The 26243-nt window shown below is 38.0% G+C and overlaps 1 protein-coding gene and 1 non-coding gene across 10 annotated transcripts in view; one reads left to right on the forward strand and one right to left on the reverse strand.

The window, feature by feature from the left end:
- Positions 1 to 1596: 1596 nt before the first annotated feature.
- On the reverse strand, positions 1597 to 1731 carry LOC11176063 (U4 spliceosomal RNA). The gene has a single exon (XR_003025339.1). It is a non-coding gene; the product is annotated as a U4 spliceosomal RNA (small nuclear RNA).
- Positions 1732 to 3882: 2151 nt separating this feature from the next.
- LOC1280455 (insulin-like receptor) overlaps positions 3883 to 26243 on the forward strand; it is a 40401-nt gene continuing 18040 nt past the window's right edge. For 2 of the 9 annotated variants that reach the window (XM_061657295.1, XM_061657301.1), the window contains exons 1-2: positions 3925 to 4079; positions 15863 to 17069. In XM_061657295.1, the coding sequence (XP_061513279.1) occupies positions 16502 to 17069 (568 nt within the window). In that variant the 5' untranslated portion in view covers positions 3925 to 4079; positions 15863 to 16501. Of the gene's footprint in view, positions 4080 to 4207; positions 4546 to 15862; positions 17070 to 26243 lie in introns of all 9 variants that reach the window. The other 7 variants (XM_061657298.1, XM_061657304.1, XM_061657297.1 and 4 more) reach the window with 7 other exon arrangements.

The following is a 26243-nucleotide window of genomic DNA, read 5'->3' on the forward strand; positions in this document are numbered from 1 at the left end:
CCTAGCAAGTGTGTCCAGACCAAACAACAAACAACCAGTATGATACGATGGACGAGGGGTTACATTACGCCACGGAGTGAAGTGTAGGACACTGCGAGTAACTCTCTTTTGGACAGCTTCTATCCTATTGGACCAAACTGTAGAACTAAACTCGAGGATAGAATGAACATAGGACTTATACAGAGTTAACAGGCAATGTGGGTCATTGAACTCTCTCGAATGTCGACGAATAAATCCTAGCATTTTGTTAGCTTTGTTTAAAATATCACAGTAATGTTGTCGGAAATCTAGTTTGCGATCCAGGGTGACTCCTAAATCCCTGACCGTATTGCACCGCGCTAGTTGTGTCCCTGATATGCTATAGTTCTAGCGGACTAGCTATTCTAAAGAACGACATTGACGTACACTTATCAACAGAAATTAGCAGATCGTTATTGATACACCAGTCAGAGAAAACATCAATCGATCTTTGCAGAGAAAGAGAGTCGGAAGTGTTTCGTACGACACGAAACAGCCTAACATCATCCGCATAAAGCAGACAATCTGCTTCCGTAATGGCCAGTGTGACGTCGTTAATAAAAAGCGAGAACAGCAGTGATGTAACACTAACTAAATTTATTCGATATTGAGTGTAACCACGGTTGCTGTAACCCAGAGGTTTTCAACCTGTTTGAAGCTTTTTCCCCCATGTAGGATGTATCTTCTTCTTCATTGGCACAACAACCGTTGTCGGTCAAGGCCTGCCTGTACCCACTAGTGAAGTGAGCTTGGCTTTCAGTGACTTATTATTACCATAGCAGGATAGTCTTACGTATGGGGGCACGGTCTATTCGGGACTTGAACCCATGACGAGCATGTTGTTACGTCGTACGAGTTGACGACTGTACCACCAGACCGGCCCATATAGGATTTTATTCCCCACTCACAAGTTCATGAGTTGGGAGTAAAGCTTGACAACCCACGGTATTTACCGAAATATTGTTACAAAATTCCCCTCCAAATTTTCCCCCTTAGGGGGAATTCCCCACCGGTTAAAAAACGCTGCTGTAACCAATGGACTTTTGATTACAACTAAGGTATTGCTATAAGGTAGGGGTCTCCAAACTAAGGCCCGCAGGCCACATGCGGCCCGTGATAACTTTGTAAAATCTAAGGCACACATTTTATTAGTTTGATTATTACAATCATAATTACAATCTTTACTTTTTATGTTTAAAATAAAACTTCAATAACAGAAAGCTGTACAATTTTGATACATTCAGTTGGTATTTTCTCATAAAAAGGAAATTTAAACGTTCGAATATTAGCTTAAGGTGATGCCAAAATGGCCCTCAAAACCGATATTTGTGAAGCATTGCGGCCCGCGAAGTGAAAAGTTTGGAGACCCCTGCTATAAGCAATACACGCACGTTTTGTGAGATGGCAGGGATGCTAAAGTATTAGTACAGCATCAATGAAATATTGAAATATCCCTACTCAGGATGTGGGCTGTACACGTGGGGAATACATTCCTTTCACAATAATTCAGACAAACACTCGTGTTGATTCAGGTGACAATTGTTAACAGCTGGTTATAACCACTTTTGGTTATAACCAGCGTTATAACGCTTCTTTGCCATAGCGAACAATATTGCGCGTCCTCAAGGCGAGGTATTGGTTTTAGTTTTCAACAAGCAATAATCACACCTCGGATAAAACTCATTAGTTACGATATTGTCACTGCGCCAAGCTCGAACTATTTAGACTTTCTATACCGCATGACTGCACTAGCGACACATAACTTTATTCATAAACATTAATCAAGCTCGAAATGTTCTTTGACTTTTTTTCTTTCTTTCTTTTATTTAAAGTATGTGATTGCTCATTCATTTGTTTGGTTTAGCTGTTTTGTTTGTTTAATAAAAAAATATAACGGCAAAAAAGAACCTATAACCGATGTTGGATGCAGGTCTTAAAATTGCTTGCAAAAGTACTTTTTACCCTTATTTGGTTTGCAATTTTGACAAACCACAAAATGCTACAAATGTATTTAGGGAATAATAGTTCTAAGGCTTCTTGATACCTGTTCCTCAAAAAAAACTTACAAAATGTACATGTTGAGGGTATCTATAAGACTAGCAAAGATGATGATGTTTCTTTACTGTGAAGCGAAATTCAGTTTGGTTGAGTTAAACCGATTATCACTCGAACTCTGGAATAATTGTTCACAATTATTTTCAATTGGAAAAATAAATGGTTCGTCAATTGAATCAAAGTATGATTTCGTCACCAACGGCTACCTGAAGATATGACTTGATGATTTGATTGGCTTTGACCTCAAATCATTTATTGACAATGACCGACAGTTGAGAGTTTGAGCCTTATCAAAAGTTTATTAGTTTTACTATTTTTTTTTTTTTATTAATTTTTGCTGTGTTTTCATCAAAATATACTTATACTGAATCATTTAAAAAAAAAACACCTATATAGTGGAGCGCCGTTTATCCCGGCTCATCGGGACTCGACCTCGCCCGGATATGCGAATAACACGGACAATGAATCAAAAGACATATGTACAGTCTGCTCCCGAGTTACGCGGTTTTTGCGTTCCCGAGGAATCCGCGTAACTCGAATATCAGCGTAAGTCGAATTTCGCGGTTTTCGGCCAAAATACAATTTGTTACTCGGTATTTTTTATTCAATTTAATACTTTAATACACTTTATCATTTATGCGATATGATTTGTGAAGCACATTCAGATATTTTTGGCTTTTAAGTTGATTGTTAGCAAAAATGCCAACTATACTGCATTGGACAATTCTTGAAGCAAATTGTACTGATTTGACATTGAATGTGTCATATTAAGAAATCCGCGTAATTCGAGAACCTCGTAACTCGGGAATAGACTGTATTAACAAATTTGTGATTTTTAAAAATTTATTTTATGTTTCGATAAAAATTACTCAGTTTTTATTAACTTCATGATTTTCCAATGAGAATATTTGAAATGTGCCATGAATTATATTGTTTTTTGTTATGCCAATGTGCTATGATAATCGTTTTTTTTTTTTTAATAACCTCCTCATAATGCAATGTCACCTTTGTATTGAACTGTCTTTTATGAACAACATGGATAAACGGACAGCCGGATAAAAGGTACCCGTATAAACGGCGCTACATTGTACATGAGTTACGCGACACTGGAGTTACGCGAATTTTTATTTTTGGCAGTTCATATGTCGAATCAGTACAATTTTATCCTTCGAATGAAAAATAATTTGCATTTTTCCAAAAGTTGTAAATCTTTAAAAAGACAAAAATTACCGAATTTTCTACACGAATTGCATTCAATTAGTAATATACAGTAGAACGTCGATTATCTGAGGACGGATTAACCGGCGGGCGGCTTAACCGTACGCATAAATCTGACAGCTGTTCATACGTACGGCGAAAGTTTGCAGCGATAATCAATTGGGTAACCAGTTTCTTGTGCAGCTCTGTAGTGTCTAGTGGTATTTTCGAAATTTATTTTTGTTCATGAACAGTTGTTAAACCTATAGTTATTGATTAAAATAATATTCTACTAACGATTAATCGATTGATTCTAGGTACAATCAAAAATGCTCTACTGTACAATCAAAAATCATTATTAATCAAGTATATGTACTGTATATGTACTGTAAAACATTGATGCTGTAAGATATTCGACTTACGGTAATATCTCCGGAACGCATATTCGCGTAATTGGAGGAAAGACTGCAGTTCAAATAAATTCGATGATAATTTGTATGAAATATCTTATGCTCTTTCTAAAATTAAACGCTACGAACAACTCCGAGTTTTGTCCATAGTTCGAACTATAGACATGAAATAAGTGGGTATAATGAACTAAGGGACTGCACATTGGTCAAAATGTCGACAGATACAAGTTGATACAGTCAACACTCAACGGAGAGTCAATTGTTCGACAAACGAAAGCTAAGACAGTGTACGTATCGTGTCTTGTCATAGCATCGGCTCGGTGGAGTACATTTATCACATTAGCTCTAGTTGAATTGAAAAATCTAGGTGTAAACATTTTCCCTGAGATATTGCGCGCTGTAAGTTACAAAACGATTTGTTTAATGTGTCGGGCAATCTAAACAGAAAACGAGCGGCAATGGTGATAAAAGAAGTGTCTGAGTTTATTACGTTTCAATACGACTATACGATATTCATGTATTGTAAGGGTGTTGTTTCAGAATTATATCATTCATTTAGCACTCAAATGATATGAGAGATCTAGTTCATAAGCTAAAGTGGATTTGTGCTGGTTATAATTCTCTCAAAAGTTATGCACTATGTGTTACGGGCGTGTCATAAGAAAGTGCGTTCTTTACCAGGTTTAGCATACCACTGGCGGCATCATCTCGTCAAAGCATCGTCAATTCCACGTCGCCGTCAGTTTGTCGCCATCACTAGTTGGTATTGGCGAATAGGAGAAACCGTGTGAAACCACATAACAGTGGTATCTGTAATAAATATAATAGTGGTTATGTTAGCCCTAGCAAACATAGGAAATGGAATGTAAGTGGAAATAATAAAAGAATGCCTCGCGCCGGTTTCGCTACATAAATAAATAAATATATATATATATATATATATATATATATATATATATATATATATATATATATATATATATATATATATATATATATATATATATATATATATATATATATATATATATATATATATATATATATATATATATATATATATATATATATATATATATATATATATATATATATATATATATATATATATATATATATGAGTGTGTGTGTGTGTGTGTGTGTGTGTGTGTGTGTGTGTGTGTGTGTGTGTGTGTGTGTGTGTGTGTGTGTGTGTGTGGTGTGTGTGTGTGTGTGTGTGTGTGTGTGTGTGTGTGTGTGTGTGTGTGTGTGTGTTTGTGAGAGAGTCAGTGAGTGTGTAAGTTTTGTTTGTGGAATAGCATATACGGAAAAAGGCAAAAGTATGGTGCTGGGTGCACGATGAATCGACAGAAAAACGTATGCACTCGGGCTATACAATTCGTAGTAGGCGAGCAACGTGTCTGGATTGATGCGTGTGTGTATTGGTAAATGTTTGTAATAGCCTAATATTTTAATATTATGATAGTAGCAAATTGTGCAGTGGACGAAAACAGTTTGAAGAAGCTCTTAAAACAGAACATTCCAATTAACGGAAGCAACATCCAATATCATTTGTTCAGTATTATTGTATGCAAACGTGTGTAATTCTTCTTTTACCGACGACGCAAAATCAGTGGAACGAAACGTATTGTATACAATAGTATGTGTGAGAGAATGTGTCGTGCTAATGAAGCAATTCCCCTTATTACCAGAAAAAGATGGATTCCGTCTTGTCCTCCTTCGTGGTGCGTGCCATGTTCGTTTGTGTTAGTGAATGCTTATCGGAATGGGTACGCATTATTTCCGTTATAATTTTGCTTCCGTCACTGCTTTGGAATTCAATATCTGCTATTACGCAGGGATTTCATTAGTTTCTGAATTTTGAATGGTTTATTGCCACCAGTCCATGTATTAGATATATGTCACGAATAAGATGGAATTGATGGCACACCAGATTCAGTTCATAACGCATAGCACATGTTGCTTGGCAGAAATGTTGAGAAGATTGTGTTTCTGTTTTCTTGATTGAGCAGAGTGTTTTTCTAAGCGCGCGCGCGCGTGTGTGTGTGTGTGTGTGTGAGTGAGTGAGCGAGTGAGTGTGACACGTTACGATGAGTATTTTTATCAATGGGTCACCCGCTCATGTGTGTTTGTGCAATTGGTGGTTGGAAAGTGATATGGTGTTGGTGTAATGTTTTCAGTTATCTCCTTTTCTTTTACTCTTTCTTTTTATTGAGCGGGATCATTAATGGTTGGGCAAAAAATCTAGAATACTACGATGTGGTTAGGCGTAAAATTTTCGTAGTATGTTTTGAACATATGACGCCAATACTTGATTTAGTTGGTATAAAAGGTTTGTACAGGTATTCCCCGATATACGCTATTATTGCGTACCGGAGGCACTAGCGTATCTAGAATGTTTGCGTATATCAATTTTCGAGGTTTTCAGTGAAATTATTGGAAATTTTAGTTTACTTTCACATGAAGTCTTAGGTTTTAGCCACTAAATTAATTATATGATTTGATTCCAACTGAAGATTACAATTTTTTTACTTGAAGGTGATTTCTACTTGAAGCTTGAAGGTGATGTGCACAGATTTATAATATTATTCAATTATATTAAAGTACCACATTAACCACCTTTACATGAGAAAACGTTTTATGCTTGGTGTGTATAACACGCTGGAACAAGAGTTTGGTGATTTTCAAGAATGCTCCCACATATATAGTATGTTTGTGCGTTTACTTGTTTTTGTGTATTGGTGTTGACATCAAAGGTAAATTGTAAGTGGTGATACAAACGATTGAGCGCGCAAAACAAAGCATATTATCATGCAACCATTAAAGTACCAATTAAATAAAACATAAAGTAGCAAAAATATTCCAAGTTGCAGGACAACTTTTTTAGTAATTCAATAATTTTATATTAGTAAGGTATGGTATGGTGATGTTAGTTACAATCGATTTCCAAAGTTATATTCAACTTGACATATGTTTTTATTCGTATTTGATTTACAATGTTTCTCTAGCCAGCTCAACACTCTAAGCTTCATTTCCAATCCGTAAAATCCTTTTTCAACATTATCAAATCAATGTCGAGCGTATATCGTGCAACCTATGACAGACCATTCGAGTTTCTATTGTTATTATTGAAATGTATTTTACGGGATTGAATTGTTCATTTGCGATGTTGAGCAAATATGCTAAAGAAACCCTGTATATATTTTCTAATTAGCTGGCCCGGAAAACATAGTTATTCACAAAAACAAAACAAAAATCCATCATTGCTTTCCTTTTTGGCATAATTGTACCGTGCCCGTATCCTGACAGTATCCGATCGTCGAGCGTAAACCGCCAGATATCTTATATCAAGTGTCAAAGTACTGTATACAATAACAACAATCCTGCTGATTGTATGGAAGTTAGAAAATTGCAATTAAATTTCGTTTAGTGCAACATCTAAACATTCTGTAAATCTTAAAACCTATTCTCATACCACACTAAGGTGTGTGCAAAGTTTCGTTGAAAATAATCCAGCCCTTTCGGAGGTTGCTGGCAACAAACACCGTGACACGAGATTTTTATATACATAGAGAATAGAGAATAAGAGATAGAGATTTTGCTTCCGTGGGATTTTAGCCGAATTTTTTTCTGTTCATGTTTTAAATGGCTTATTGATTAGTTCCAGATAGTCTGGGTATGCGAAGCACTTTTAATTTGAACTCTCGTTGCTGATAGACGATTGATAATGGACGATCTCATACGGTTGTTAATGTACGTACAGTGGCTTACTACAGTCTGAACTCATTGGTTGAACTTCGATTCCCTGCCAACTATTGAATATGTGCTTTTTAGTTGGCACGTTTTTCCATACAAAAAAAAATGTATTTTTTTCGGATTTTTTTTTCTGATCATCTCATTTCTTCTTTTCTTCTATTTGGCATAACGACCTACGCGACCTATGTCGTCCTATATAGGCTTTCCAGATTTATTCCATGCTGAGATAGTTAGTCCTTGCTACTGTGGGACGATTTGTATGATACTTAAGGTGACCGCTAACAGGATGTGTTTCACAGGAGTTTTTTTTTAACTTGAAGCTCGCTAACTGAAGAGATTCACAGTTAAAAAACTCATAAACCTCCTGTCACCTACTGTAATTGAACCCATGACGAGCATGCTGTTAAGTCGTCATCAAAGTGTGATGTAATTATGATAGCGGCCGTTAAGAACTAAGGTTAATGTACCAGTATTGGGCAGGCTAGTGCACAAAAACAGCTCGTACACTCACAATATTTTTTTTTTCATGAAAGTGATATTATTTTCATTGATAAACTATCGTATTATGTTATACTATTTTTGGTTTGCCATTTCTAATACACTTTAGAGATGTTCGTGAAAATGTAAACACTCTTTTGGTTTCAACTTTCGGCACGCTGTGTTCCTAATTTCGACAACGCGAGTACGGGTTGAAAAATGTTTTAAGCAATGCAAATATGTAAAAAAAAAATAAATAAATAAATAAAATAAAAAGGTGCTCTCACACTCCTAAGATAGTTATTCAAAAGCCTTTTGAATTAATAATTTTACGTTGTCCATTTTGGTTTGTTTGCTGGTAGTTTTTACAGTCACTATAATATGAGCTACAAACGATTAGGCATTGCAGAAAAGAAATAGCATGATGGGTATAGAGTACGGCTCCGTCTGACTCACAAATTATTATTATTATTATTAATATTTTATTATTATTATTATTATTATTATTATTATTATTATTATTATTATTTTTATCATTATTATTATATTTATTATTATTACTATTATTTTTATTATTATTATTCTTGCAAGTTATTGCATTAATCTGGAAAGAAATGTTGTATTATAATTATGACGAATTTATAAAACATTTCAACAGATGATATTAAAGTAAACAACAATGCTTTAAATTTACCACTTTTTCATGTTTATGAAATAGTTTTTGTTTGTGTTATTTTAGAAGGGAAATTCGCATACAGACGAGCAACTTTCAAAACACGGTTTTAGCTTACTGCTCTTGCACATTCTCCTATATTTTCCCCTCATTTCCCAAAGTAATTGCTCTCGCGTTGGAATTGTTCCAGGTTCAGGTTTAGCGTGCCTCATGAAGGGTGTGGATGTGTGAAAAAGCAAGGTGATGTGTTTGTATGTATACGTTCGTATGTGTGAGCCTGTTTGTATACACGTTGTAAGGTCGTTGACATCAAGTACGGTCGATTGACGCCGGCTCAGAATTCCATTTCTCACATGAACGCATCCTCAGTGCGCCGAACCGCTTTTGCCCGAAAGAACTCCTGCTTTAGCTCAAAAGGAGTATTAACATTTTGTCTGTATCTTTCATTAAAAAGATTTATAACAAATACACGTATAAACTGGATTCATTTAGATACGACATCTAACTTGAATATAGTTTGGGAACCATCAGTAGGTATTGTATCCCCCGAGCTACGACTGTATTTGGGACCGAAAAAAAATCCCAAAGCAAGGTGTAAATCAAAAAAGTCGTATGTCGAATATCTATGAATATAAAGTTTATAACCGAAGTTGAAGAGGTGGAATCTGTGTGTCGTGTATTTTATTTAAAATAATGTTCGATAATTTAATAATTATATTTTAAAAGCCGTACACAACATACATATTCAAGATAGGGTAGTTGTGGAATTTTTGTAAATGTGTGTATAACGGTTATCAGCCCAGAAATAAAAAAATATACATCAATTTCATGTCAATGACAACTTTAAACTGTCAAAATCAAAATCGTCGTATCTGCGAATCGTCGTAACTCGAGGGGGTTGTAACTCGAGGGAGTCGTAACTCGGGGGACGCCTGTAATTTTTTAAAAAGCGAATTTGATAGGAATCAAACGATATCTCGTCATATATACTATTTCTATTTAGGGTAACGACCTACGCGGTTCTGCCGGTCTATAAAGTTAAGTATTGATTATTGCCATTTGTTCCATTATTTCCCGCTTAATTGTAGAATGTTCAAACGTTAGTAACTGATTTTTAGGTACTATTGCTAAAATTCTCTTTTATAACTGATCAAGCCGTGTAACTTACATCACCTGAGAGCGGATGTATCGACTGGCATAGATAATTTATTTTTATTTAATTATAAAAATAAATTTGTATTATTTCTTTTTGGGGCAAGATTTATAATATTTGACCGTTTACTTATTAATGATAGGTATTTTTTTTATAGAGGACATACCCGTTGTGGGCTCAAGCCTCCGGGCCATCCTTCTGTAGCAAGAACCTTCGAAAACCTTTATAGGCCGACAGGACCGCGTAAGTCATTACGGAAATATGAAAAAGATTTTCGTTTCGATGGATGCTCCTACTCCTACAAGACATCTTGGGATAGGTTCCCATTTTAACCGACCCCGATAGCAAGAAATCCGCTTGCTTGTGCTTGAAGATTAGAATGTACGAAGCGTTTATAGGCCGGAATGACCACGCAGGTCGATGCGCCAACAAGAAAAATATTCTATTGATCTGTCATGATATTGCACATGCATGATTTAATATTGTCATGATTTAATTCAGTGATAGGGCCGCTTGTTTGGCCAATCACTTATACACAATAAACAAGGACTGCAAACAGGTTGAAACCCACTGATCTAGCCCAAGCAAGTTTTAATTTTGCGGTATCATGTTTATATAAATCATCCGTTTTCTATTTCAAGCCAAAAAGCTGAAATTTCAGCATGTAACTGGAATAATGTTTATCATCCGGAGTGTATTGATTTGACAAATACGTGTCCCCATATTGGATTTCACCAATTATCTAAAAACAAAACTGTTTTTTAAAATCGTTTTCTTATATTTTTCTGTTTGAAATAAGCTATAGTTAAGTTAACAGGTTGGCTAATAAGTCCCCGACCTTCCAATTTTTTGATACCATTTTGGTAGTACTCCTTCGGTTTTGCCTCAAAATAGGCCTCAGTTTCGGCGACCAGCTCTTCATTGCAGCCAAATATTTTCCCTGCGAGCATCCTTTGAGGTCTGACAAAAAGAAAAAGTCGCTGGGGGCCAGATCTGGAGAATACGGTGGGTGGGGAAGCAATTCGAAGCCCAATTCATGAATTTTTGCCAACCTGTAAATAAATTTTAAAATATCGATCCCAACAATTTTAAATCTTTTTTCATAAAATATTGATGCTTCAGTTAAAAAATTCAATCCTTCATCAATTAACCTGAACAATTTTTAACCTTTCTTCATAAAATATGTATGCTTCAGTTACAAAATTCAATCCTTCATAAACTAACCTGATCAAGCCTGTCACGAAACGGCGTTTGTGTACATATTTTCACCACCCACCACATTCCGGAACATTGCGGTATTAGGAGCTAACCCGCTCCGTGCCTCTTTCAAGCTCGTGTAAACAAGCGAGTGTACTCCGAATGGAATAGCTGCTCCAGCAGCTGTTTGACCTGTGTCTGACTCTTCAATAATTCTCGCTAAATAAGAAGAAAAAGAAACAAAATCAATGTCTGCGTCAATGTACTCAATTGTGATAATCAGAGGTGATGCTCAGACAGTTGGTGTTTTCAATACAAGCTTGGTGACATTTTAGCAATCAACGCTTGGTCAGTCATTTTGTCATTTTTACTGTGATCAGTTCTGCAAAATATCTCTGTCAATTTCATAAAAATCCAACTGAAACAAAATAATGACAGCGTTACGAGCTCTTATTGAATATTACGTCAGTTAGGTTTGAATCCATTTCAGCATCACGTACTCAAATGTGATAATCAAAGGCGATACTCTAAACCAGTGGTCTCCAACATGTGGTCCGCGAACCACTCGTGGTCCGAGAACCACTCGTGGTCCGAGAACCACTCGTGGTCCGTGGCGTTAACAGATGTGGTCGGCGAAAGAATTTATTTTTGAAGAAGAAAAACTAATTACTATACATATCGTGCAATTCCCACAATCAAGATTAAGTATTCAACAGGTATGCTTGGAATAAGATAAAAACAGATGTTTGATCAAATGTGCGGTAATTGTATTTTCAAAGTAAAGTGATCCGGGAAAGGTTGAAGAGCACTGGCCCGTATCGTATAAGAAAACACGACTCGATTGCGATCGAAGCAAAATTGTCGATCAACATCGGAATCGACTTGAAATAGGTATCGTTTACGATTTGTCGATTTCGATCGAGAAAACGTAAATAGTCGACTTGTCAAGAAGTTTGTCTTGTGTCGATTATTTCGTTTGTTTACATTTATGCATGCGGTAAACAGTGTTGATGCAGACTGGTGGCATTTTTCATTTGATGGGAAATAGTTTTGCTAATTTTATCTTGTTTTAGTTTTGTTTTCTATGTTGTGTTTTTATATGTGAATTAGGAGCGACGGAGCAGCTATAAACGTAATTAAATAAATTTGACAATATTTCCCCTGACTTAGTCGAAATGAATTCGATCGACAAAGAGCGTATGCGATAAAAATGTTCGACTGCCCGATGATTTATATAGGATTTGTCCACTGGACGAAACTGATTTTTCGATTTCGATTACGATCGAATGAACAATCTGTATGCAATACCAAAGTGAATTATGTTCATTCAAAATGAACTTTTGTCTAGAGGTTTTCGATTTCAATCGCAATCAAAATCGTATGTGATACAGCCACTGCTCTAAACGATTGATGTGACCAATACATGCTTCATGACATTTTTGCGGTCATTACTTGAACAGTCACTGACATAGTCAAATATCACTGACATAGTCATGACAAATTCCGGATGAAACAAAATCATGTCAGCGTCACGAGCTCTACTGTATTGATCAGAGGTGAGACTCGAACAGTTTGTGCGACCATCAAATGCTTGGTGACATTTTGTGCAACCAACTCTTGGTCAGTCACTTGGTCGCGACATTTTCTATCGGCGATCATCACTGTCCTTTTCTTGCAATTTGTTTCGACAAGCTTCATCTAATCATGATCTATATAGCCTTCTATGTGAATAGTCGTGTGGTCAGATACATGGGTATCCACACCATCGACCTTTATTTAAATCTCACCTCATCTCATCTTTATTGCTTCTGTACAAATGGTTCTCATTAGAGTTGAGTATTTAAACAATCGTATCGCCGTTCCAGTTCTAGCGATTCATAACTTCAATGTAAAAGCATATAACAGTACAGAGTCGTTCACCGTCTGCTAAACGAAGACTTTCTATATTCCGTTTAGATAGAGAGCTTGAGTCGCTTAGAACCCGTTTAGTGGTCGTTTAGTGGATTTGTGGCACTTCGGTCAAAGCAGACAGAACAGGAAAGCATGCTCATTTTTTTGCTTGGGACCACACGCCAAGTATACTCTAAGAATGGCGTGATTATCACCGACAGAAAATGTCGTGACCAAGTTAGTGCCGCTAAACAAACAATGGGTGCTAAACAAAATGTCACCAAGCATTTGATTGGGCCTCCAACTGTTTGAGTCTCACCTCTGATAATCTCAGTTGTGTACGTGAGCTGATTTAAGCTTCGTTTCCGTCATGAGTGTTGGTGACTGAAACAGTGGCATTTGGCAGAACTGTTTAACAGCCAGAAAAAAATATTGATTATGGTTAATCTTGTGGGTATCACTGCGCGCATATTTGGTACTTCTCACAACCAGATTGTACGCTGATACAAACTGGATCATAGCCAGTGTAGTGGCGGTACATTGGTTACCAACCGAATTCTCATTGATATCCCCTAGAATGATATCGTGCCTCGAAGGCGGTCGTAAAATAGCTCCTTTTCCTTCTTGTTTGCTGTAGGGACGTGAAAGATTTTGGGACCTATGTTGTAAAAATTGTTGTAAAAAAAGTTGAATAAGAGACATGCAAGCCCGTACCCCTGGCGCAGACCTTTGGTGGTAGCAAAAGGCTCAGAGAGTTTTCCATTCACCTTCACCTGGCATGTGACGATGGTCATAGTCATTAGCTAGCCTTATCAGTTTAGCCGGGATTCCAAAAGAGTTCATAGCGTCATATAGTTTTACCCTGGCTATGCTATCATATGCAGCTTTGAAGTCAATGAAGAAATGGTACGTGTTGTTTCTGTATTCTGTCGTCTACTCCAAGACTTGACGCATGGTAAAGATCTGATCAGTGGTTGATTATACGTTTTGGAATCCTCTTTGATAGTTTCCAATTATCTTTTCGATAGCTCAATAGTGTGACGAGGGCATCATCCAGTTATTTAAAGGCTCCGGCTCCGCTAATAGTGCGTACGTTCCCTGACCCCTTTTCAAGAGTCGTCCTGGAGCATAGCGTAAAGTCGGTAGATCCGCTTCATGTTCTCTGTTGCCTTTCTCTAGTCTGTTGATATATGTGACAGGGTGGTTGCCTCGCGCCCACGCCCCTGTACGTCTGAAGGGCCTCGTGACATTTTTGTTTAGCATCGGGGACACACCGGCGTTCAGGCACTTAGTTTCGTGAGATGCTCATCTGTCGCCTCATTCGCCATATGCCACCATCTGTGCGAGGAGTTGGAACTAGTCCGTGTTCCCTTTGGGACCCTTGGAACTAGTCCGAATCCACATGTTACCACTCTACACGAATAGGGTCGTGTTCGGATAGAAGTTGAATAGTAGAGCCTCTATTATCCCTCAGAGAGGCTTCGAAACCTATCCGATTGCATTTGCTACTTAACTTGTTTTTCAAAATAAGCCAGATTCAACATCATTTGATTTTTTTTTTATTTTTTTAAATTAACATGATTACAGATTCGGCCGTATTTTCACTACATCATGTATCGATCGATTTTATTCTCAGGATTCACATGTTTCATCACAATTGGAAATTTGTTATTTAACATATTTATAAATAAATAATATCAGCACGAATATTTTTTTGAAATAAACGTTTTGATAAAATCCTTAGCATGAAATCTATAACACACTGGCACATTCCATATGTAGTTATACAAAACTCTTCCAAATGACAGCAATTGGCAGGAGAAACTCTCGCCTTTATGAACAAGTAGATCCAGAAAAGGGTACAAGAAACTCTCGTCAGTATGCCACACATTTGTGCATCACCCATGATCATATATGTTATGGGGGTATGTTTGTATCTTGTATACATGTTCCTATATAATTTTCTAGAATGTAGATAATTATGTTATTATTTGTAGCATTGACACTGAATGCAAAATGCTGATTAGAACAATCTTCATCAACTAATAGATGAATGAAGTCGCGAGACTCAACATTTCTAAAAATCAAACTTACTATTACAACTTCGCCGACACAATGAAAAATTTGATTGTCAAATTGTCGATAAAATGATTTGAGGATTTTTAGGCGCTTGATGGTAATGGTAATGAACTACGAACTCTTTCATACAAATTTCGAATAGGCACTCATCAGTACACATGCATGCACTATTGCGAACAGTTTGTAGTAGTGATGTGCTGTATGGAGCGCACCCATGACTCCAATCCGACTCCGACTATTGTTAGTCCAATTTCGACTCCGGCAATATGAAACCACTAGATCTGCCCGGAGTCGGAGTCGTTTGGAGTCGTTCGGAGTCGCCCTGAGTCGTCCGGAGTCTTTCGTAGTCGGAGTCGTCCGGAATCGTTCGGAGTTGTTCGGAGTCGTTCGGAGTTGTTCAGAGTCGTCGGAGACGTCCAAAGTTGTCTGGAGTCGTTTAGAATCGGAGTTGGTTGGAGTCAACAGGAGCCGTGTGGTTTAATGTGCTTGTGATCAGACATTTCCTTTCGTTGTGTTTTTTTTGTCTTTCTCTTTGGGCGTGCACTTCCTATACGAGCCGACCTCGGCCGACTCCAGATGACTCCGGATGACTCCGTCTGACTCTCCGGACGACTCCGAATGACTCTGACTCCAGGCGACTCCGGGCGATTTTGGACGACTCCAGATGACTCCGGGCCATTTCGGACGATTCCGAACGACTCCGGATATTGCAGCGTGGACCTACCTTCCGGAGTCGATTCCGAATTTGTCGGAGTCGGATCAGAGTCGACTCCCGATTTTTGCCAACTGTACCCATCACTAGTTTGTAGGTGTAAATGGGGTTATTCATAAATCGTTCATATGTTTGGAACAGAAAAATAATATTTAAAAATTTTATAGAATGATAGTTAATACCTTAAGTGTAATGGTTGTTAGTGATTCATTTCATTTTCGTTAATTGCTTTTATATTTTTAAAGATCATTTTTTTATTGAAAATGTAGGCACACGGAGCTACATATGGAAGCAGTACGAAGCACACATAACAGCAAATCCTTCGCATGGAGATGGTGTTGCTTTAATATAATATTTTAGTGTTGTTAGTGAATAGCTAGAGTGCTAAATGTGAAGCGTGTTACACGACTTACGGAAGAAAATTCATAAACAATGGAAGGAAGTGTTACAATGAATATGTGGCGGTACTTTCATCATTATAAATTATTTAATGAAATCCTGTATGAGTGGTGATTGTGTATATTTACTAGACCATGGTCTAGTAACGTGCTATATGTGAATAAAATACGCACTCGCAAGTTCAGCACCATGATACTATGGGATGTATGGAAGAAATATATCAATTTGCTTCATGTGGTAACAATGTGTGTCTACGTGCGTTTTACCGAATAAAAATCAAAAGTTCATTATCGAACCGCTTCAAACAACAAGGAAATGTTCAACCATACCCAAGCCCTTAATTGGCTTCATGATTTGCAAAGTAATCAAATCGTTCACCAAATAATGGAAGTATCTGTACCGCGCATGTTAAGCGCTATGCTCAAATTAAAGACTATCCAGAAAACGGTGATTGACTGCCAAGAAAAAAATCCTAAACATCCATAATGAGTGAAACGGAACTGTGGAGCACAAACGGTGCACCGAATAATTTTTTTAATGAATGTGATTTAAGAAGTGGATGCCTGTGGCAGAACTTGAAAAATAATAATAAGGAGTCATATTACAGGCTATCTCCGAGCTTATTTGGTTCATATTATCTTCCTATTTGTAAGTGTACATATTGGTATGATATCAACAACAGCATTGTTACTGCTGCAAATGATGGTAACAGTGCAAGCAATAGTGATAGGCTTAACAATACCGTTAAAGATTATCATAAGGATAAAAAGAGTGATAGTGGTTGCTATGTAGCCAATGATAGTCGATGGAGCATTGTGCAATGCTTTGCAAATGAGTACCTGCCGGGTGCAAGGAAACATAATCGTTCTAGTTTGTGGAAACGGTGGCGCTGGAAAAAAATGTCGTCATTCGGAAAAGCACTTTTAATCTATTGCATATTCTCTATAAGTATCAACGTCACTGCATCCCAAGACATAGATGCTTTACAGACTACAACCCGGTTAACTGCATCGCAACCAAATGAAGATGCCTTCATCATGAGTCCTGGAGAAGGTAAGTTGGTGAACTATTTTATAGATTATAATCGAAATATTATCTAGAGAACATCAAATATGATTATTATTTTTACTTTTAACTCAGAAGTGACTAGTACTTTATTTGCTTTAAATATTTTCGATAACATCACATCACTTACAACTATTTTATATACACCCGTTTCCAGCTACGTTGGAATCTCATGCCGGATGCATTGAATCATGTGCCTCCTGCTTCGAATCGCACTTTTCGATATTTTTCGAATATTTCGCAATATTTTCGATAACATTACATCACTTACAACTATTTTATATACACCCGTTTCCAGCTACGTTCGAATCTCATGCCGTTTGCATCGAATCATGTGCCGCCTGCTTCGAATCGCAAGCCACTATGATCGAATGCGTGCCGCTACGGTAAAATCGTGTGTCGTTACCATTGGATTTTTATATCTTCAGTCTGTTTACAGTGCAAAGGCAACACAAGTTTTTACCAAAGTGAGTTCATCAGGCCTATTATATTGCGTTCGGCATTCGAGAAGATTCACTCGCACGTTCATTATGTTCATTTTCGTATCGTTTTGCTAGTGACGTTCCGCCACCGACAAACCGACGTGACACTTCGAACAAAATTAGCTTCAAAAGTTGTCTCCTTATTTCAAATGAAAATACGTTAAACACTAGCGCCATCTCTATAATGATTCGCTTACTACACTGACACAAAGGAGGAACTGCTAAAACCCTGCTAAAAACTGCTTTTTGTTTTTCTCCGTAAATTCCAATGCGCATTGTTTTATTCACTTCTCACATCTTTTGCATTGATTTGGAAACTTATAAAATGATTTTCCTGGGTGTTTTGTCCAAAAATTCTCACAAAATCTTGCCTAACACTTCCTCCGCCGTTTGTACTTGGAAAAGTTGTTTACATCGAAGCAGTAGTGAACTGAGCTTACTTCGACAGAAGTGATCGCCTCACCGTAGCAATAGACGATGCGCAATCTCAGATTGCGCATATATTTATCTGTCAAACGGGTCGGTTTGATATATTTATCTGTCAAAAAAATGTTATATACCTCGGACATATAATCTTGAAAATTTATGCGCAATCTTGGCGCAATCTGAAAATGTATGGAAATGACGTTTATAGCTCAGGGTTGGCTACGCGAAATGACTTATGTTTTGATAAAACGAATATATGCGCAATCTGAGATTGCGCATCGTGTATTAATACGGTCACATACAAATGACAGTACTTTCGTGTGGGACAAGGTGTATGGATATTAGGAGGTGAAGTGCTTCAGAGCAAATTGACATTTCACGACTTGACATAACAATACTGGGGGCTCCGGTATTAAAATCTGGGAGGGGGTATAGAAAATTGTATGCGATTTGACATAACAATACTCAATGATGGCGCCCGGAAAACGCGCTAACAATTCACCTCCTTAATAAACACAACTTGGTGTGGGACACTATTGTAACGCCAGTGTCACGTCGGTTTGTCGGTGGTTCCGCTTCTAGTCGCGCATCGGCAGCTTCGAGTCGACGAAGTAAAAATCGGTACCGTATTGCTCGAACAGGAAGGTGCATTCGAGAGATTTATTGCCGACAGCTCAAGCTGTCGCAAACGCGCAAATTTAACCTCACAAAGAATTTAAGCTACTGTCTACGTGTGTAATAAAGTTTAACATAAGTTTATCAACACTCTCATCATTCATATTTACCCCATTTCCAACAAAATTATGCAAAAAATGATTTTAAAGAAGTGCTGAATCCGTTTATTTACACTCACTCCGACCGCCGGTTGCTTCGACCAACTGTCAAACACACAGAACACACAGAGAACAAAAATGTCGACGAAACCTTCATCGATTCGAATGGCGAAAACGATACCAATTTTTCTCCCGCTCGACTCGAGTGCTTCCGACGGAATCGAATGTTATTCGAGTAAAATAATAGGCCTGTAAATGTGTTTGGCAATGTCATGCAAAGTAGCGCTTATGTTATATTTCTCTAATTTATGTGCAATTTGTTATTCCTACCATTTTACAGTAAATAATTACAAAAAATTCCTTCTGAATGTACTTAAATGCTATTCGTGTTATTTAAATAAATGGATTTAGTAGTTAAACCGTAAAACAAAACGATTTCCGTAGCTTTAACCTGACGGAAAGCTGTTGAACAAATAACGGTCTCCGTTTGAGTCAGGTAATGCAAATGGCCTTCGTTCAGTTAGATGTATCAAACCAGATACAAATAGAGTTCTCTAACAGGGATCATAATAAAAAAAAATCAGTATTTACTTTGTATCTAACACACGAGTCACATAATTGGCACTTTTATTTACTGTTTTGTAAGTCTTTCCTAAATTTTCACAATTTTACACGATATTTGAGAATAATTGGAGGTCTGTTGAATGAAACAAAAGGATATATGCACTGTATTAAATATTACAGCTGTATGGTTTGAAGGTGCAACACAAAATTAAAATTTATTTAAATTTGCTGATAGGAAGTATCTTAGTTAGCAAGTCTGCTTCTTGATTTTCAGAACAAACGTGTTTTAGGTGTATTAGATTTCTTGCAATGCTCTGCCTGACGAAATGGTGTCGTATATCGATATGTTTACTTCTGGATGAGTAGCCAATTTACTTCTCTGCCAGATAGATAGCACACCAATTATCACAATAAATCGTCACTGGCTCTGCACATCCCAATTCTTGTCGAAAACCTTTACACCAAACAGCTTCCTGAGTAACTGCTGAAACTGCCATGTATTCGGCCTCCGTCGTCGAAAGTTGATACTGTTGATTGTTTACGGCAATGCCAGGCCTCCAGACTGTTTCATCACTTAACCAGTGATAGAATGACGGTTATCAGTGTCATTGCCCCAATCAGCATAACAAAAAACTTTTTTCCATCGCTTGTACTGTTGTATATAAGTTTCATGGGTTTCGTCCCTATCAAATATCGAAGAATTCGTTTCGCTGCAATCGAGTGAGCTTTTCCAGCAGCATTGCAGTAGTAACTCACAGCATTCCAAGTACTGCAAGCCACCTATCAGTTCCCGGTATGGTACATTTTCCATTTGCTTGCGCTCTTCTTCTGTCTGTTAACTCATATGTGGACTCAGTTTCTGTCTTGGGTTAGCTGGCGTACAGTGTTGCAATCTGCTACACCATAACGATTCAAAAGTTCATTGTTCTTGATCCAGCATTACTACACCATCAGCTCTGGTCACACGTAATCCAAGAACTTTTTTAGCAAGATCCAAGTCCTGCATTTTAAAACGCTTCGTCACCTGTTTCTTTAAATTCTTCTCCCAGCTGCCATTGTTCGAGACGATCAACAAATCATCTACGTAAACTGCTACTAAAAGAATGTTTCCATCATTAATATTACAGTACACGCAAGTATCTTAAATGAGCTGCTTTAACCCAATGCGTTTCAGCTCAGCATCTAGCTTCAAGTTCTATACTCTACTAGCTTGCTTCCGATCCATATAACGATTTGTTCAGTTTACAGACCTTGTGTGGTGCTTTACTCACGAACCCTTTTGGCTGCTCCATGTATATTTCCTCTTCCTCCCGATCTCCTAGAAGGAACACTGTCACTGCGTCAATCTGCAGTATCTTCAGGCCCATTTTGACAGTCAAGGACATAAAATATCGCACGGTAGCCAATCGAACAACAGGTGCATATGTCTCGTTGTAATACACATCTTTGACTTGAGAGAAGCCCTTTAAAGGGTTTTCCAAGACAGTTTCGAATTTAAACATTGATGTTCACCGCATGCAAAATGTTGTTTTACATCGATCTGTCATTTCATTTCCATCAAATAATTTTTAATCTACAGCATGATTTTCAACACGTCTCAAGCTAGATTGAGTTTGACAGTTCTTTGCTATGTGTTGAAAATCATGTGTAAAAACTAAAAATTCGTTTTTAAGCATATATAATATTTGACAGCTGTTGAAAAACATCTTGGATACGGTGAATAAATAAGTGCGAAACTGACTTGGAAAACCCTGTATGACTAACTTGGTTTTGAATCTCTCCACCGAGTCATCTGCATTGGTTTTCACCGTATATACCCACTAAGAAGCAGGCTTACGATCGAAGCAGGCTTTACGACCAGCAAGCAAACTCGTCAGGTTCCACGTTCAATTTTCTTGCAAGGCATCAAATTCTGATTTCATAGAATCTTTCCAGCGTTTGGTATCTTCTTAGGAAACAGCCTTTCGATACATATTAGGTTCATCGGCGATCACCGGAAGTACGGTACAGGATTCACCTCGTATCTAAAAACTGTGAAGAACTTTTAACCGCGGTACTGCTACTCATTACGAAATCCTGGTACTTGCCTAGGGTAATGCGCTCCCTCTCGCTGCGCCTTACCAACTTATGTGGGTCCTCTAATTGTGGAGGGAGCGTGGCAAGCTGCTCGATCGGTTGATGATGTTGAACAGCTGCAGCTTCATCTCCATTAGCATCATCGTATTGAATCGCCGTCATGGTCGTCAATATCATTTCGGTCTTCAATTGTATCCAAACGTTATTCTTCTTGATGCTGTACGACAGGCTGTACATACAATTCTCCAAGATCAACTTCAGACAATAACTCTCCCAACTCATGAGCTCGATTCGTTGCACACTTGTCTAGGAATTTGACATCCCGACTGATTATGATTTTCTTCGTATTCGAGCTGTAAACTCGATACGCCTTGGAACTGTATCCGATGAAAATGCCATAATCTGACTTGACGCAGTGCAAGCGTGCTGGACCCATATCCTATTGAATATTACGTCTGTAAGGTTTGGAGGTGTAAAACATAGAATAAAAATGTATTACCACATAACCAAAGGCTACTCCTATTCGAAGGTTACTATCAAAGTGTATTTAGACCAGGTGGTCTCGTCACATACAAATTGACAACTAATTTCGGAAACAAAAAAAAGCAAAGTGAGTGTATATATCAGGTGGGCTTATGGTGTTCTTCCTCACCAATACATCGACACACAGTTAGACAGTTTGTTCCATAACAAAATCTAGTATGCCTTGAAGATTAAAGGGGTAGCTCGCAGAAATGGTATGTGGTTTTACTCAGGCGTAGTACGAAGAAAGAAGCCAAAAAACTTACGTGACGGCCAGTTCTTGAATTAAGACGGTACTGCATTCCAACATTTCCTTCGCAAAATCTGATATATAGGAAACAATTATTGAATCCGATCAGCCAGCAAGTAAGGAGCAGTGTACCATCCGAACCAAATACTGTATCATACTTAAAGTGAGGAACTTAACAGAGTACCTGTGCATATATCCTTTAGTTCGGTTCTACAGACCAATGATTGATCTCAAATATCGAGTAAAATTATGAATGTTTTGGATTGGACTTTGGATTGAGTACAAAGAAAAATCATCAAAGCATTCAGTTTGTTATGGATCTAACTGTCAAACCAGATTTTCTTCCTCTTTTCGTTTTTAGACATCAAATTGCACTACATAATCCCACCTGATGTATCAACTCACTTTGCTATTTTCGTTTTTAGACGTCACCGCGCGGCTACATGAGGTGAAATATACAGCGAAATGAACTATTTGACAGGTGAAATATCTGACAGGTACAGCTAAAGGGTTGGGGGAGACACAACATCCGCTTTCGAAATTCTATTAAAAATAATATCTTCTCAAGCAGAACATTCCCTAATTGGAAGAAATTATAATCTGTTGACTGAAAATTGACGAAATACTCAATATTGAAGTTATTTAATGGATTTAATTACGATTTTGTGCACGTTATTTGTTTGCATTGCACATCAGCTGGTTGCTGTGATGCGTTATCCGTCAGATATTTCGCCTGTCAAATAGTTCATTTCGCTGTATATTTCACCTCATGTAGCCGCGCGGTCAAATTGCACTGGACAAGCCCACGTGATATATCAACTCACTTTGGTACTGGCACACATTCGATCGTAGTGGACTGTGATTCGTAGTAAGCGGCACGTGATTCAATGCAAACGGAACAGATTCGATCGTAGCTGGAAACAGGTGTACAGTGAACCCTCTCTTATTTGAGAGGCGATGGGACTGTCGAATAAGAGGGGTTTTCAAATTACAGAGGTGAAAAGTGAATGAAAGGTCCATACAAACAAGAAGGAGACAGAACATTTAGTATGCAGCCTTAACTGTTGCTATAGGAAACTGCGAACAGAATCGCCAATTTGAGCATACATCTTTCAATAACCATGGCAACACCATACACAAATAAGAGGGACACAGATTTCATAGGTTTTCTAAATTAGAGGAACAAAAATGTACTGGAAATCAAGGGACTGTGCAAAATGTTCAAATAAGAGAGGTTTTTCAAATTGGAGAGGTGTCAAATAAGAGAGGGTTCACTGTATTTCTAAATTCGTTTTTGAAACGTCATCCATCTGGTTAGGGTATTGTACGCATACAATACAAACACTTGTTAGAGCCGTAATTGTGTATAAACTAGTGGTGGGTCATAGCGAGCGCCTACACGTGTGGTCCAAAACAGCCGAAGTCATACAAAATCATAGAAAAGTCTGCGCCCATGTGTTCCGGCGTCCTCCCGACGTTTACCGTATGCGTAACAGGTAGCTGAAGTTGAACTGCTTACCTGCCGTATACTGCTGTAATACCGAGCGAAACGCATATACAACGCGTCTAGAGGACATGTGTAGCCGGGAGGAAACTTTTGTGTGTCTCTTTTGCCTTGTCCTTGCCTTTAGATCCTGATGAGTGAAGCATGCATACCTTACGGGTACATTCGTGGTATGAGCCTATCCCTCTTACGTTAATGGTGAAGATAGAATCGTATGCTGTCGGCTCTGCATTCGGGAATCGATTCCGACCCGTGGATGCAGCGGGTGCGCTAGGTCGGAATCGGAATCAAATCTGACCCTTGGATGCAGTGAGTTCTGGTCGACCCGATGATGAGTAAGTGCGAGAAAGCATAAGCGACTCCGACCCGTAGGTGCAACGAGTTCGGGTCGAGTATTGAACCTACCTTACCCGACCCGACCCGAACTCGCTACACCAGCGGGTCGGAGTCGCTTATGCTTCCCCCATGCTTGCTTACCCCGTACAATTGAGCACACTAAAACTATTATTTTTTTTACCAAATATCAAATATTTTTCTAAGTATTGAACGTTCAACGATAAAATTGCAATTCAATGAATTTTATGAGTGAATAAAAAGTTGTTTTTACCGAAAATTACCGAATTTGTTTTAGTTTTCCTACCGATAACCTCTAAAAACAATCTGGTCATTCCGCGCCAGCAACCGGCCTGCTGAAATCAATTGCTCCTAGTCAATAATACATTGCACGCAATCAAAAATAGAGGATACTAGTCAAGAATCTATTGCGACTACAGTCTGTTTCCGAGTTACGCGGTTTGTGCGTTCCCGAGAAATCTGCGTAACTCGAATATCCGGCCTAGCAACTAGCAACCGGCCTGCTGAAATCAATTGCTCCTAGTCAATAATACATTGCACGCAATCAAAAATAGAGGATACTAGTCAAGAATCTATTGCGACTACAGTCTGTTTCCGAGTTACGCGGTTTGTGCGTTCCCGAGAAATCTGCGTAACTCGAATATCCGCGTAAGTCGAATTTCGCGGTTTTTGACCAAATTACAATTGGTTACTCGGTTCTTTTTATTCAATGTAGTGCTTTTATACACTTTATCATTTATTTGATACGATTCGTGTAGAACATTCTGATATTTTTCGCTTGTAAGTGGTTTAAATGTATTAGCAAAAAAGCAATTCATACTGCATTGTACATTTCTTGAGGCAAATTGTACTGATTGGACTAGGCATGTGTAAAACGAATAAAATAAAATAAATAAAAGAATCGCACCGTTCGAACAGTTCGGTAAAGTGCACGAACGAACGAGGTTCTTAACAAAAAGAACGACCAGGACTTTTGGAAAAACTGACTACACCGAACGCGTTCGAACGTTCCGTTCAGTGTTCGACGGCACACATAAATGTGGTAATAAAACGTGCAAAATCATATTGCTTTCTCGCTCTTTCTCGCACCGTGCGAACGGGTCGTCAGAGATCAAAATGTACCCTGTTGGTGTTGAAATCATACCCATACAACTCAATTCCTCGAACGCCGTCGAATTTGTCCAGCAGTGTTCGATACGTGTGCTGTTGGTGTGGAAATCGTATCTATACGACTGAATTCATCGAAAGCGTTCGAACTGGTGTTCGATCTGTGTTCTGTTGGTGTGTAAATCGTACCTACATAATTGAATTCATCGAACGCGTTCGAACTGGTGTTCGATCTGTGTTCTGTTGGTGTGTAAATCGTACCTACACAACTGAATTCATCGAACGCGTTCGAACTGGTGTTCGATCTGTGTTCTGTTGGTGTGTAAATCGTACCTACACAACTGAATTCATCGAACGCGTTCGAACTGGTGTTCGATCTGTGTTCTGTTGGTATGGAAATTATACCTATACAATTCAATAGATCGAGCCCGTTCAAACGGATTAGTCATTGTTCGCAAATGAACTGAACTGAATTGATTGCGCTCATCATGTTGATCCATATTTAAGTAGTTTTTTTAAATAGAATTTGGTCCTATTGTTTCCTATATATCTAGTTTTTGGTCGGTTTTGCGATGGATTGTGTTGACCAGACAGCCGAGTGTTTAATGTTTTTAAATGATTGGTTTCAACCGCAGAATGAGTACTTCTTTGGCTACAGCATGCGTCTATGGTGGGTAAATAAAAAAGATAACGAGCGTTCTTTGTGAATAAAAACCTCATGAAACAAAGAACGAAAGAATCGTCGTTCGCGTTCGGTTCTTTTTGGTGAGCGAACTAGTTCGTTCGCGTTCGGTGAAAAGAATCGTTTTGCCCATGCCTAGATTGGACATTTGATCTGTCAAATTTAGAAAACTGCGTATCTTCGAATCCGCGTAAGTCGAGAACCGCGTAACTCGGGAACAGACTGTATTCAAAAAAAAAGTATGCTGCTAGTCTAAACACAATTGGAAAACCTTGTATTAAGCGGAATATTCACAAATGGGAAGAAATGATGAACTGTTGACTGGAAATTAACAAAATACTTGATTTTGAAGATTTTTAATGGATTTAGTTGTGATTTTGTACACGTTATTCGTTTACATTGCACATCAGCTGGTTGCTGTG

The sequence above is a fragment of the Anopheles gambiae genome, chromosome 3 (assembly GCF_943734735.2).
Source record: "Anopheles gambiae chromosome 3, idAnoGambNW_F1_1, whole genome shotgun sequence".
In the NCBI taxonomy this organism is placed as follows: Eukaryota; Metazoa; Arthropoda; class Insecta; order Diptera; family Culicidae; genus Anopheles; species Anopheles gambiae.